The following is an 11,379-nucleotide window of genomic DNA, read 5'->3' on the forward strand; positions in this document are numbered from 1 at the left end:
GTTTTTTCTTAATTGACTATACAGAAGTGCAGCACTTGAAAGAGCATGACCAAACATGGGTTGTGAGAAAAACATGCTCTTAATTGCATGGCCCTGCACAATTAAATTGGCAATGCCATTGGCTGATTTCAGTGAAGGGCACAGAATCAAAATGGTTCCAGTGTTCCAGAACGTTGAAAAATACTGAACATTAGTAAGAGCATTTCCGTTAACCAGCAATTCTCAGTCCAAGACTTAAAAAAAAAGAGGAAAGAAATCAGAAGCAAAATCCCAGTATGTATATAATTCTAAGAGCTCATGCTGAAGCCCTTCTAATGCATAACTTGATTATCTCATGTTTTCACTTCTCTTAAGATATATGAACATACTGGCAACCTAGTCTGGCTTTATAAGATTCAGTGAGAATCAGAAGTAGTTTCTGAGAACAATATTAAGCCAAGCTAAACAGAACAAATGCAAAGTGTCTATCACCCAAAATTGCAGCCTTGTGGGATTTCTTATTTGAACAGTATGTAGGAAAATGATCAAGAAAGAAGCACTAAAAACTCATCACTAAATTCTTAGCTTTAGCTGTGTTTTGTTAGAAACCTACAGAGGAGAAATACTCAAATACGCAATTGAAACAGGTCTCAATGCAGTGGGCCTAATGGGGACAACAAAGGCACTCTTCTTGGCCATCTTGGTTACAGATTAGCACAAATGCAACTTTTATTTACATCTGTCAAGATAGGTATGAAGTGTATATTATTTTTTTCAGAAATACTGCAATAAAATTTTTTTTTGATTGGTCTAACATTAATTTCGAACCATGCAGGCTTCTCTGGTACTCCTAATTTTTGTGGGCATAGAAATTAGCATAACTTGAAAGGCTCATTATCAGCTACACTTCTATCTTCAAATACCTTCTAAAATTTATCTCTACATACCCTTGTGAGGCACTACTTACTAACATAAATTAGTAATACTCTGGTTTTTGCTCAAGAAGATCTTATTAACTGATTCTACTTGTGACATGACGCGCTAAGACATAGCAACAGGAGTCACTATGTGTTGTTACATGCTAGGGCTTAGAATTCCAGCAAATCGACATTTAAAAATCAATTTCAAAAGAAATTAATTATTAAAACAATGATAAAAATGTAATATCTACATGCGTTATTTAGAAAGCACTATAGCAATAATTAAACAGACTATTTGAAAACAATACTTTTCCTTGAAAGATTCAAATATGTTGTAAAATTACTAAGTATTTTCCAGAGATAGTAAGTACTGGTACACTTATTTAGTAAGTGATTCATCTGAAACATTAGTCAAAAGTTAAATTAGATTTTCCAGACTCTTCCCAAAACACAGGAGTTTGAAAAATTTATTATTTTTGTTAGCCTTGTTTACTACAGTAATGCCACAGATCTAAATATCAGTGGATTCCAGGGGACTTGTTATATGGACATTCAAGACTGCCGTGAGGAGTTCCCAAATAGTTAATGTGACAGTAGCAAATCAGATGTTAATATCATTACTATTTAGAAATAGGTTATGAGGAAAAAAAGCAAGAAACAAAAACACTGAAAAAAGGGGATGACAAAGGAGAAAAGGGCATGAGAAAATCTGGAGTGAAGCAAAGGTAACAGCAACTGTCAAAACAGAGTCGACACTCAAGTTCTGTGGGCTTCTCAAAATCCCCACAGTTCCTGTTTCTAAAGATGTACCTAACTGCTGGATCTGCTGGCTGATTACTCCCTGAGAAAATCACTTGCAAAGTAAAAGTGTGAAAAGCTTTTCACGTTCAACAATGAGAGCAGATCTTCTGAAAGGACAAAATGGGGCAAGAGAAGGGCACAAAGTTGCAGACTGCTGGCAGAGAAACCAAATTTTCTGCAAAATGGTCAGCTCTGATTCTGCAGTATTTCTAAAGAGACCCTGCCAATGTAATTCAGTCCTCAAATCTCTTTGGTAAGGTATGCTGTTATCCTTCACTTAAATTTCTCCTTTAAAGGTTTGTATACCTCAGAATAGGAATGTGGAACAGGTTGGTTATTTCAATCATTCCTACAGATAGTCTTACCTATAACTGGAATGCACCATTATTAATGAGTAAGAGCATGAGAAACAACCCTTCTAAAATCTAACTGTAGTAGAATGCTGCTTGTGCACAGCAGAGAACAGTCCATTGAAGGACTTGAATTACAGTTGTATCTTAGTTTTTGGTATTTCTTTCCAGGAACCCACAATGGGAGCAATAAATGCAGAAAGCATGTTAAAATGGAAACTAAACAACATTAAACCTGCATGATACTCTGATCCTAGACTAAGATATTATGTAGGTGAATTTACAGTTTGCCAAATTGAAGGTATAAACTACTGAGAAACAGTCAGCCTTTATCCAAGTTCTCAATCTCTGCTTCCCTGTGTCTTTGTGTGTTTTATCTACTTAAAACATAGGGAAAAAAAATGTGAGCAAGGATTAGAATATCACAAAAGAAGTTCCCTAACAGTTTTCAGTGTTTACCTGCAAAGGTACTGCTTGAAGCCCAAAAGCAGACCTCAATATTGTTTTGCTTCCTCATGCAAAATACTCTTTCCACTGGGTTAGATTATAGCAATGTGCCCCCTAATTCTCCATAAGTACCTTACAGCTTCAGGTCACGTCACAGAGGAAAACCTATGCTGCTTTATGTTTCGCAGGGAGAATACTGCTATTGGTAGTGATCCTCAGGCACAGGCAACATCCCTGGCTGCTGAGCTGGGACACAGATTCCTTGCTATTAGAGAGACCCTTCATGCAAGTGAACAGCTTACCTGTCTGGCTTACCCAGCAGGCCCGAGTGTCTCAGCAGTGGCAGCACTGCCCTGGAAGGGGCTATGAATGTGTTAATTGAGTGTCAGATGGAAGAAAGGGGCAAATAACTGACTGACAAAGACAACGTCTGTTCTAATTCTAGCACTCATTTTCCCCTTTTGTCACTTCCATCCCCTTTCTGGGACTCAGGTGCTAGTGGTCTAGAAACTAAGTTTGACTCACCTTCAGCTTTGGCTAAAAAAAGTGGCAGGGGCCACTGTGTTTTGTGAAGAGCCCAAAGTTGTCAGTGTCTGCCAGGCTCTGAGGATGCTCTGCCAGCACCTCTGGGAACAATCTTGTCAGAGTTTGGACAAGCAAGAATGTTGTCCTTCTGACTGCTGGTGAGGTTTATCGTTAAGCAAGATGCTATAAGCTCTTCCACTTTGTCAAAACTAACTTACACTGTGTTACTGCAGATGTAGGACTTCCAGAATTTTCGGAATGATGTTCTGAACATAGAAAAATAATAGAGTAATAAATCCACGTTTAGGTCTGTTTGCCCTTTACTAAATCTGGCCTCCAGTTATGAAAGAGAGATCTATAAAGGGAGATATTTATACCTTGTATCTTCAAGTCCCAAACACCTATTAAAGCACCTCCAAAGACAGAGGTACAAAGAGAAAGTCGGTTTAGAGAGGTCAGCTATTTTGAGAATTCTAGCCTTAGAAAATAACCTTGTTTTTCTTCCATTATTTGCTTTCTGAACTTGAGGTACCCGACTTAAATGGTTTCATTTTCAACTTGCAACTTAAATTGAGTAAACATTTTATTCTTAACAAGCAAATGTACCTTAACTTAGTTCCACAGAAAATAGTTTTAATCTTTTTGCTCTCTCTTTCCATCATTTTAGATGGATGTAGATTGTATAATCAGAGACATTTTTTGACAAGCATTCAAAACAATATATGTGCACCTTACCCTCTTGTTAAAGGAGTAAGCTATGGTGTACTTACTGCACTATCATGCACTATGTGGATGATAAGGTGGTCTTTAAATGGTATGTTAAAACTATCCACATCTGAGCTTGTTTATTGAATCATTCCTATTCCCATGCAGATCAACTTCCATTAGTCAAAATAGGATTTGAGTCACTGGAACAGGTGTAGTTTCTGATACACAGTACCACATTTGCAATCACTTCAGGATGTAGAAATCAGTGAATATATGCCAGTCAAACAAAGTGTATAAACACTGTCATAATTTGCTTCTAGAATCTGATATGCTCAAAACTACAAGAAATTTTAAGCATGTAAGAAAATTCCAGTCAATGTTTACAGAAGCTGAATGTCAAAGTTGAAGGAAAATGAGACTTTATATGATAAGAATGCTCAGTAATCCTGAAAAGCTCTTCTTTGAAGGGAGACAAAGCTCTCCCTCACTTCACTCATTTCAGACAGCCATAGTTAAATCATTAGGACAATTTCCTAAGTAAACCACTATTAAATGATTGTAAGAATTGTGAGCTCTAGGATGCCACATTGAAACAACTTACTGAGATGCTTTTAGTATAGCCTGTGAGAGCAAAATTATGTTTTATATTTCCAAGAGTTTTCTGAAGTGGAGGATCTCAGTATTTTTTACTTGACAGGATTTTTAAGGTCACAACTTTAAGCTGCTACTGTTTAAGACATCTGCAACATTTTAGCAAGAAATCATAAAACCTTGTCTGGGTTCAGAGGGCATTTAACTACTGGTATTATAATGTATAACTGTATTGATTCTTGTAGTGAATATTGACTGCTTTCCTTGTTTTCTTATATATCATAACATTATTTTTGATATTTAACTACACTTTAATCAGGCCATATTCTGGTTATCATGCTGCAATCTCTGTGAAGCACTTACCTTTTTTCTTAACTTTCATCTGACAGTTGAAATAACACTAACAACTCCAACAGAGGTTGGGTACAGCCAGCAGTGCCTGTGATTCAGAGCCCCATGATCGACATTATCACTCTCCCCACCTCTGATACATACACTGAGAGGAGTACCATGACAGTGACTGCAAAGATGCCTAGGAAGGACAGAGAGCTCCATAAATGCTGCTCGATTGGTATCTAGCTGGGGCAGACCTCTGGTTTGTTGCTCCAACTGCTGGCATAAAGTTGGTTCTGAATCATGATTATAAAAATTCTTCCCTGTTGAGCTAAGTGTTGCTGTGCTTGGTTTCTGCTCAGCTAATACTGACTGCCAGCAGAGCTTTATTTAACATATGCAGTTAAACAGTTAAAAGGATTTCTGTTAGGCCTATCTTAACACAGCTTTCATTAACTTATAGCTCTGTAGTCATCTTTTCACTTTGTTTGTAAAATATTTTGAGGCAGTCTTTTTTGTTTGTGTGCTTTAGAAAGCAGGTGATTTTGTAGGGCTGTAATTCAGGGGAAATTCAGACGGTTCAGTAAAAAAATTGCCACAATTAGGTATCAGTAGAATGTTTTAAAACAACCTTAGGAAACAATCTAATTAGCTCTGAGAAATTACCACTTGGTGCTTATTGAAAACATGAAATTCCTACTGTAGACTGCAAAGGAAAACAATAATAGAAATTACATAAAATTAAAAGCTTAAAGCAAGACTGTGATAGTCTTTCTCTGCAAATTATTGCAATCAGGATGTGATGTCTAGCTGACTTTCTCAACCTTCCAGGAACATAGGGAAACTTAAAATTAACAACTATAAAAGTAACAGATGCACATGGGTGTCAAATAAGGAAACTTTTTTTTTAAATTTTCCCAAGGAGATCTATGGTGACTTTGTCACAGGCTGGAAGGGACACCTAGAACTAATTTGGTCCAAGCCTCCTGCTCAAAGTAGTGTTAGCTACAGAGGGAGGGCCATGGAAGGCCATGACCAATAGAATTCTCAGGATCTCCAAAGACAGGGACTCCAGAACCTCACAGTGCACCTGTTCTAATATTCTACCTGCCTCACACTAAAAAAAGTTTAAATTTTTTAAAATCAATTTTTATTTGTATTTAATTTACCTGCTGTCCTATCACTGTATATCACTGAGAATAGTCTGACTGTATCTTTACACTAGTCCATTGGGTAGTTTTTATGCATATGGATAATATCCCCCTCCCACTCTTTTCTTCTCCAAGCTAAACAATCTAGGTCTAGCAGCCTTGCCTTGTATGTGGGATGCTGCCTAACCATCTTTAAGGTAGTTGATTAGACCTGCTTTAGATGTCCCTTCCTCCTTGCTACTAGGGAGCCCATTGCTGGACCCAGTATTCCAGATATGGCATCAAACAGCCCTCATTCCTGAGCAGAAAGGAATGGTGAACTCCGTCGACCTGCTGGCAACATTTCCTAAAGAAGCACAGGAGGCTGCTGGCCCTCTTTGCACAAGGGCACAGCACTGGCTCATGTTTGACCTGATGTTCACCAGAACCCCAAGATCCTCTTCTGCAAAGCTGCTACCCCAGTGTGTACTAGTGTAGAGGTTTATTCCTCCTTAGATTTTGGACTTTGCAACACCAGTCAGAAAAATCAGAGAAAAATTACTTTCAGAGCTATGTTCACACAGACGTACATTGCCATGCACCCCTGAGCTCCTCACACAAATTTTGTTTCATGCAAAAAAAGCCACTGCCAACATATATATCAGACTGTCACAGAGATACTGCCAGTTCTGGTCTCAGTGTGCCAAGTGCACACATTATGTAAGCATATCAAGTGCTTGAGAATATGTAAGGACATTTACAAAAGTGTGTGCACAGTTGTGCAGACCTGTATCTTAAAATACAGTTCTGAGTTATCTTTCTGTTGACATCCCAGACTCAGTGGACTGCACTTATAAAACCAGCTGATGAAACCCCGTTTGATGAACTCTAACAGATCACCACCACTTTATCTTCCATAAAGCAGACTCCCTTCCATAACAGAGATCTACATCTTTCCCCCTCACCCATCTTCTTACTGTTACAAATACTTTTTCCTTTCTTTTCTTTGGAAAACATCATGCTGACTCATTTTCTTGTTGCTGTAATTTCTCCAGTTTTGACCATGACAGCTAATACTATAACAATGCACAATGTAAATACTTACAAGATTTTCAATTTCTGCTGCATTCTACAGCAGAAAATGTGATTAAAGGACTAAACCTTACTCACCTTCTTCAGAAGACAGCTCATTAAAAATCACTACCAACTTTTAATGTAAGAGCAGGAATTGACCTGAAGTCCTGAGAAAACCAACACTGAAAGGAGGGTTTATGTTGATTTGCATTCCTAAAGGAACAGTACTTAGAATTAGGTATTTCAATTTAGATTATTTTTATTTCTAATCTTTATTTCCCTCTGCTAACATCTCACTACTTCTATAAGAAAAAGATATCAGAGCAAGTAAAGAAGAGGATGTAATATCTATGAGGCCCTATTAAGTTGAAGACTTAATTTGAAGTTTACTTTTTCAGTAATATTTTTTTTAGTAAATGGGATTTTAAACACATCTCAGTGTAAAGATGTCTTCATTCAATCTCAGTTTTTTTTGATAATAATAATTTGTCACAGAGAAATCACATTTGTCAGATACAAATCTTTCAGATTCAGTCTTTGCTTACTGAGTGCTGGATAGCAGCTGAGAGAAGCTGTTCTATGCACAATTTATTTTTTGTATCTTTGCTTATTTTTTAACGAAATCTCTGCTACCAGCAGTCGTCAGGTTTGAGCGGGATGGGGTGATATGGTCTACTCCAGTGTGGACTTTATAGCATTTTATGTTTCCTTGCTACTTCATCTTTTTTTCATTATCTCCCTTGTCTTTCTTTCTCTCAGGTTTTAAAACATAAGTGTGACTTTCCCTTCCTCTGCTTCTATAGCTGAATCTGCTTTTTTTGGCATATCAGTGTATCTTTTTTCTACAGGTACACTTGCAGTTTTCTCTTGTTCACATTGCATCACTGTCCTACTCTGATGTTTGCCTAATATAAAAAATGTATTTTTTTGTCCTCATGACTTCTATCCTGCTCAGTTCCTAATGCATTATCTCCACTTCAGCATTTCCTTCCCTTCCCATAATTTCCAGACTTCATCCCAGAGCTCCCTTCCCCAGCACTAGAGGATTTGCTTTTGTTTCTTTCTTTCCAAGTCTCTGCATCTTTCCTCTTTGTTACCTTGCTTAGTCTTATAGGACAAGTGAATTAGAAAAGGAAATAGGTGCCTCTTCTAATTGTCCAAGTCAGGTGTGTATTTAAGCATCTCAAATGCACTAGTACCAACAGGAGTTGGACTAGGTGATCTTCAGATGATGCCAGAGGTCCTTCAAACCTTAACAATTCCATAATTCTGTGAAATCTCAATATATTCAAAAAGGAACAGCACAACATTAAGGTGTCTGCTAATTTTCCAAGGAAAATACAGCACAAACAAGATAAACAAACTTAGTATTCTCTTAGACACCAGCTTCTCAAAAGTAAAAGAGCCATGCAACACCTCAGGTAGATCTCTTAGAGAGTAACTGAAGATTACCAATGGCCTTAATTAACAGAATGCTGTTCCTTTGTGAAATGTTACAGTCTGGTGACATAAACAGCTACTTGCTATTATTATTTCTACGTGAAAAAGCAACACATTTTCTTTAATAAGTTTTGGAAGATAGAACTTGTTGTGTTACCAACTGCAGTGTTGTGCATTTCGAACTAAAGCAGTAGACTAATTAAGTCTTCATCCCATATGCTGAATAACAGTAGTTTATGAGAAGCACACTACCCTCCTGACTATTCAATACTAAGGATGATTTAATGCATTCCTGTCCCTAAGCATTTTTCTTCCTCATACTTTTCCTTCCTCTCCAACTAGATTCCTATGCCAGATCTTATTTCATATACATTACATCAGTCTTTTTGCTGAAACAAAGACTAAATCTCTGAGCCTATTTATTAGTTCTCTCCTTCTGTTTCTTTCTGGCTTTTTCAATTCTTCATTTACCACCTTTCCTCACAAATACACCAGAAAAGTTTGTCTCACATGGCTTTCCTCAGCTACAGAAGGGTGGGGATGTGACGCATATCTTGTAAAATGTGTGTCAAACCAAACAATTTCCAGAGAGTTTCTAACACCTACCAGTTGTTATGGATATCACAGTATTATCAGAGTTATTTAAAACAGTTTTAGATTAGCCAAATGTCAGTCTCGCAGCAACTGCACAACCTCCAGGACATCTTTGTGTATATGACAGACTTCCAGCTGCAAAATAATTGCTTAAAAAACACATGTACTTTCAAAATGAGCATGTACCAATTGTTTTCTTTACAGGGAAAAATATTTTAAAGTTACAAAATAGGTTCAGCTATTCAAATGTATTATTTTGGTTTATATAAGTTTTTCTTTTGAGTCTGAAAGCACAAAATATATATTTCACTACTGCTTGTTTTCACATTTTCAATGTACTGGTTAAAAGAACTATGCCTATTCATTGCTGATGTTTTTAAAAGTTCCCACCGATGTTAGTATTTTAAAAGTATATATTTTGTTTGAGGAACAAATCAGAGGTCACTAAACTAACTTTACACAAAGTCCTACTTGAAAATTATGACAATTCTACTAAAATAGCCAACCAGTATCCTCTTCTGTTTGGTTTGTTAGTTTGAGCTCCCCTTATATACCAAGCCTATAATAGATTTCTTTAATATATTACAGCGAAGAAAAAAAATTAAATGGGGATTAGACAGAGTTACAAAAAATTAAGGTGTTTTCTATTTCTGGTGGTGCAAAATAGCTTATGGTAGATAAGACACACGCAGAAAGTTCTGACAAAGTGTAATCAGAAAGACATGACTCAGGGGGTACATGTATAAATACAAATGTCCCAGTCACCATACTGTGAAGAACCCACATGGAATTAGCTGCACGAATTCCCATTTTTTAGGAAACAGCTATTTATGCTGGTTGATCTTGCACTGAGGCACAATCTCAAGTATGTGATAATACATTCTGTCACCATGGAAAGGAATGTACATCATGTAATACCAGAGAATAAATTAAAACACTGTATGCTGGCCAAGTTTCATTCTTATTTCAACACAAACAAGGGTTTAAAAGCATGTAGAAGGTAAACACAAATTATCAGAGTAGTTTTTGTATTCCACTCACTCAGTTTGCACCTAATTTTGGTTTAATTTTGTTGAGTCTCTAATTGAACTGAGCTAGTTGTCTCTTAACTATTCAATTAGGTATAGTCAATGAAAGACTGGAGAGAAAGCTATTGCTGCTTCACCCTTGAAGGGCATGACTTCCCCTTTGATGTGTAGTTATACGCAGTAAAATCCTGTTTGTCTCACATAAAAGCATCCAGTGAAATCAGAAGGGTATGTTCTTGGTAAGGGTACCAGGACTTGATCCAAAATTGCATAAGGATATAGACATTCTGCAAAATTTGTGGTCATGCACCTCTATGCTTAAAACAGAAAAACAAAAGGTAATGCTTTTTCTGAAAGTTTCTATTATGTAGTACTTAACACAGATTTGCACGGGAATATGGCTTTAATTAAGCATAAGTTGCCTCCTACCCAGAAATTGCTGCTAGTTTTTGATGAGCCTGATAGGCCATCTCACATCCTCGGGTTCGAGTTTTGTGCAATTCTGCATGCAGAGAAGGACAGGTGACGGAGACATCCCCAATAGAAATGACCAGCTCCCGATAGAGAGCCACCTGGGTATTGAACTCCTGGACAAGCTGAAAAACAAAAACGATTTACATGCATGAGAATTTTTAACTACATTGGTAAAAACAATCCAGTTTTTTAAAAACATGCCCAGTCTAGGGCTTGTTCCTGCTTCTCACAATTTCATAGCACACAGGATCAAGAGCACACGATTCAGTAAACAACCAGAGACTCCATGGCAGCTGCTTCTTCTGTGAGCTATAAATGTTCATCTGTAGGAAAGTAATGTTTCTGCTTTCAATATCTGAAAGTGTTTGAGTTATTAGTATTAAATATTAAGCAGACAAAAAAACATCTGTTTTACTAGTAGCATGAGGTTATTTTTTGCTGTCATGAAAGGCGAAAATATCTCCAGAAATTACTGCCTTTGCTTCTCCTGCTTCCTGATCAACAGCATGTACAGGGACTGGAATGTAGCATTTGCTTTTAAATGGGCAATTTTGCTAATTTATTTTGTAATGATTTCTGTTCTGTCATTTTCCTTCAACCCAGATTTCTGACTTAAAACTCATCTGCTGTAACTGGCTGAGAAGATGTACCAGATAGGCACTTTCCTGCTAAAATTCCAGAAAGCACGTTCTCTAAAGTGCATGTGGGAAAAAGAAACAAATTAGTAAATAAACACTACAACCTGTACAGAAATCCACTATCCAGCAGATATATACAGATGTTGTTGGATAAATGCTAGTTTCAGCATAATGGAAAGATCATTACTGTTTAGTTCTACTGATCATGTACATGGAATGATATTTTAAGGAAATGAAGCATTTGCTGTCTTCTGAAGGAATGCATGTAAGATCATTTGCTCCACATGGTGGTGGGGGTGGAAGGATTGGAGTAATAGAACAGAATATTTATCTATGTTTTGACCTCA

General features: G+C 37.0%; 1 protein-coding gene across 1 annotated transcript in view; it reads right to left on the reverse strand.

The window, feature by feature from the left end:
* Positions 1-11,379, reverse strand: part of RGS7BP (regulator of G protein signaling 7 binding protein) — a 34,616-nt gene that overhangs the window by 21,186 nt on the left and 2,051 nt on the right. Inside the window, exon 2 of the mRNA XM_021534374.3 lies at positions 10,350-10,516. Within this exon, the coding sequence (XP_021390049.1) occupies positions 10,350-10,516 (167 nt within the window). The remainder of the gene's footprint in view (positions 1-10,349; positions 10,517-11,379) is intronic.

The sequence above is a fragment of the Lonchura striata genome, chromosome Z (genome assembly GCF_046129695.1).
Source record: "Lonchura striata isolate bLonStr1 chromosome Z, bLonStr1.mat, whole genome shotgun sequence".
Lineage (NCBI taxonomy): Eukaryota > Metazoa > Chordata > Aves > Passeriformes > Estrildidae > Lonchura > Lonchura striata.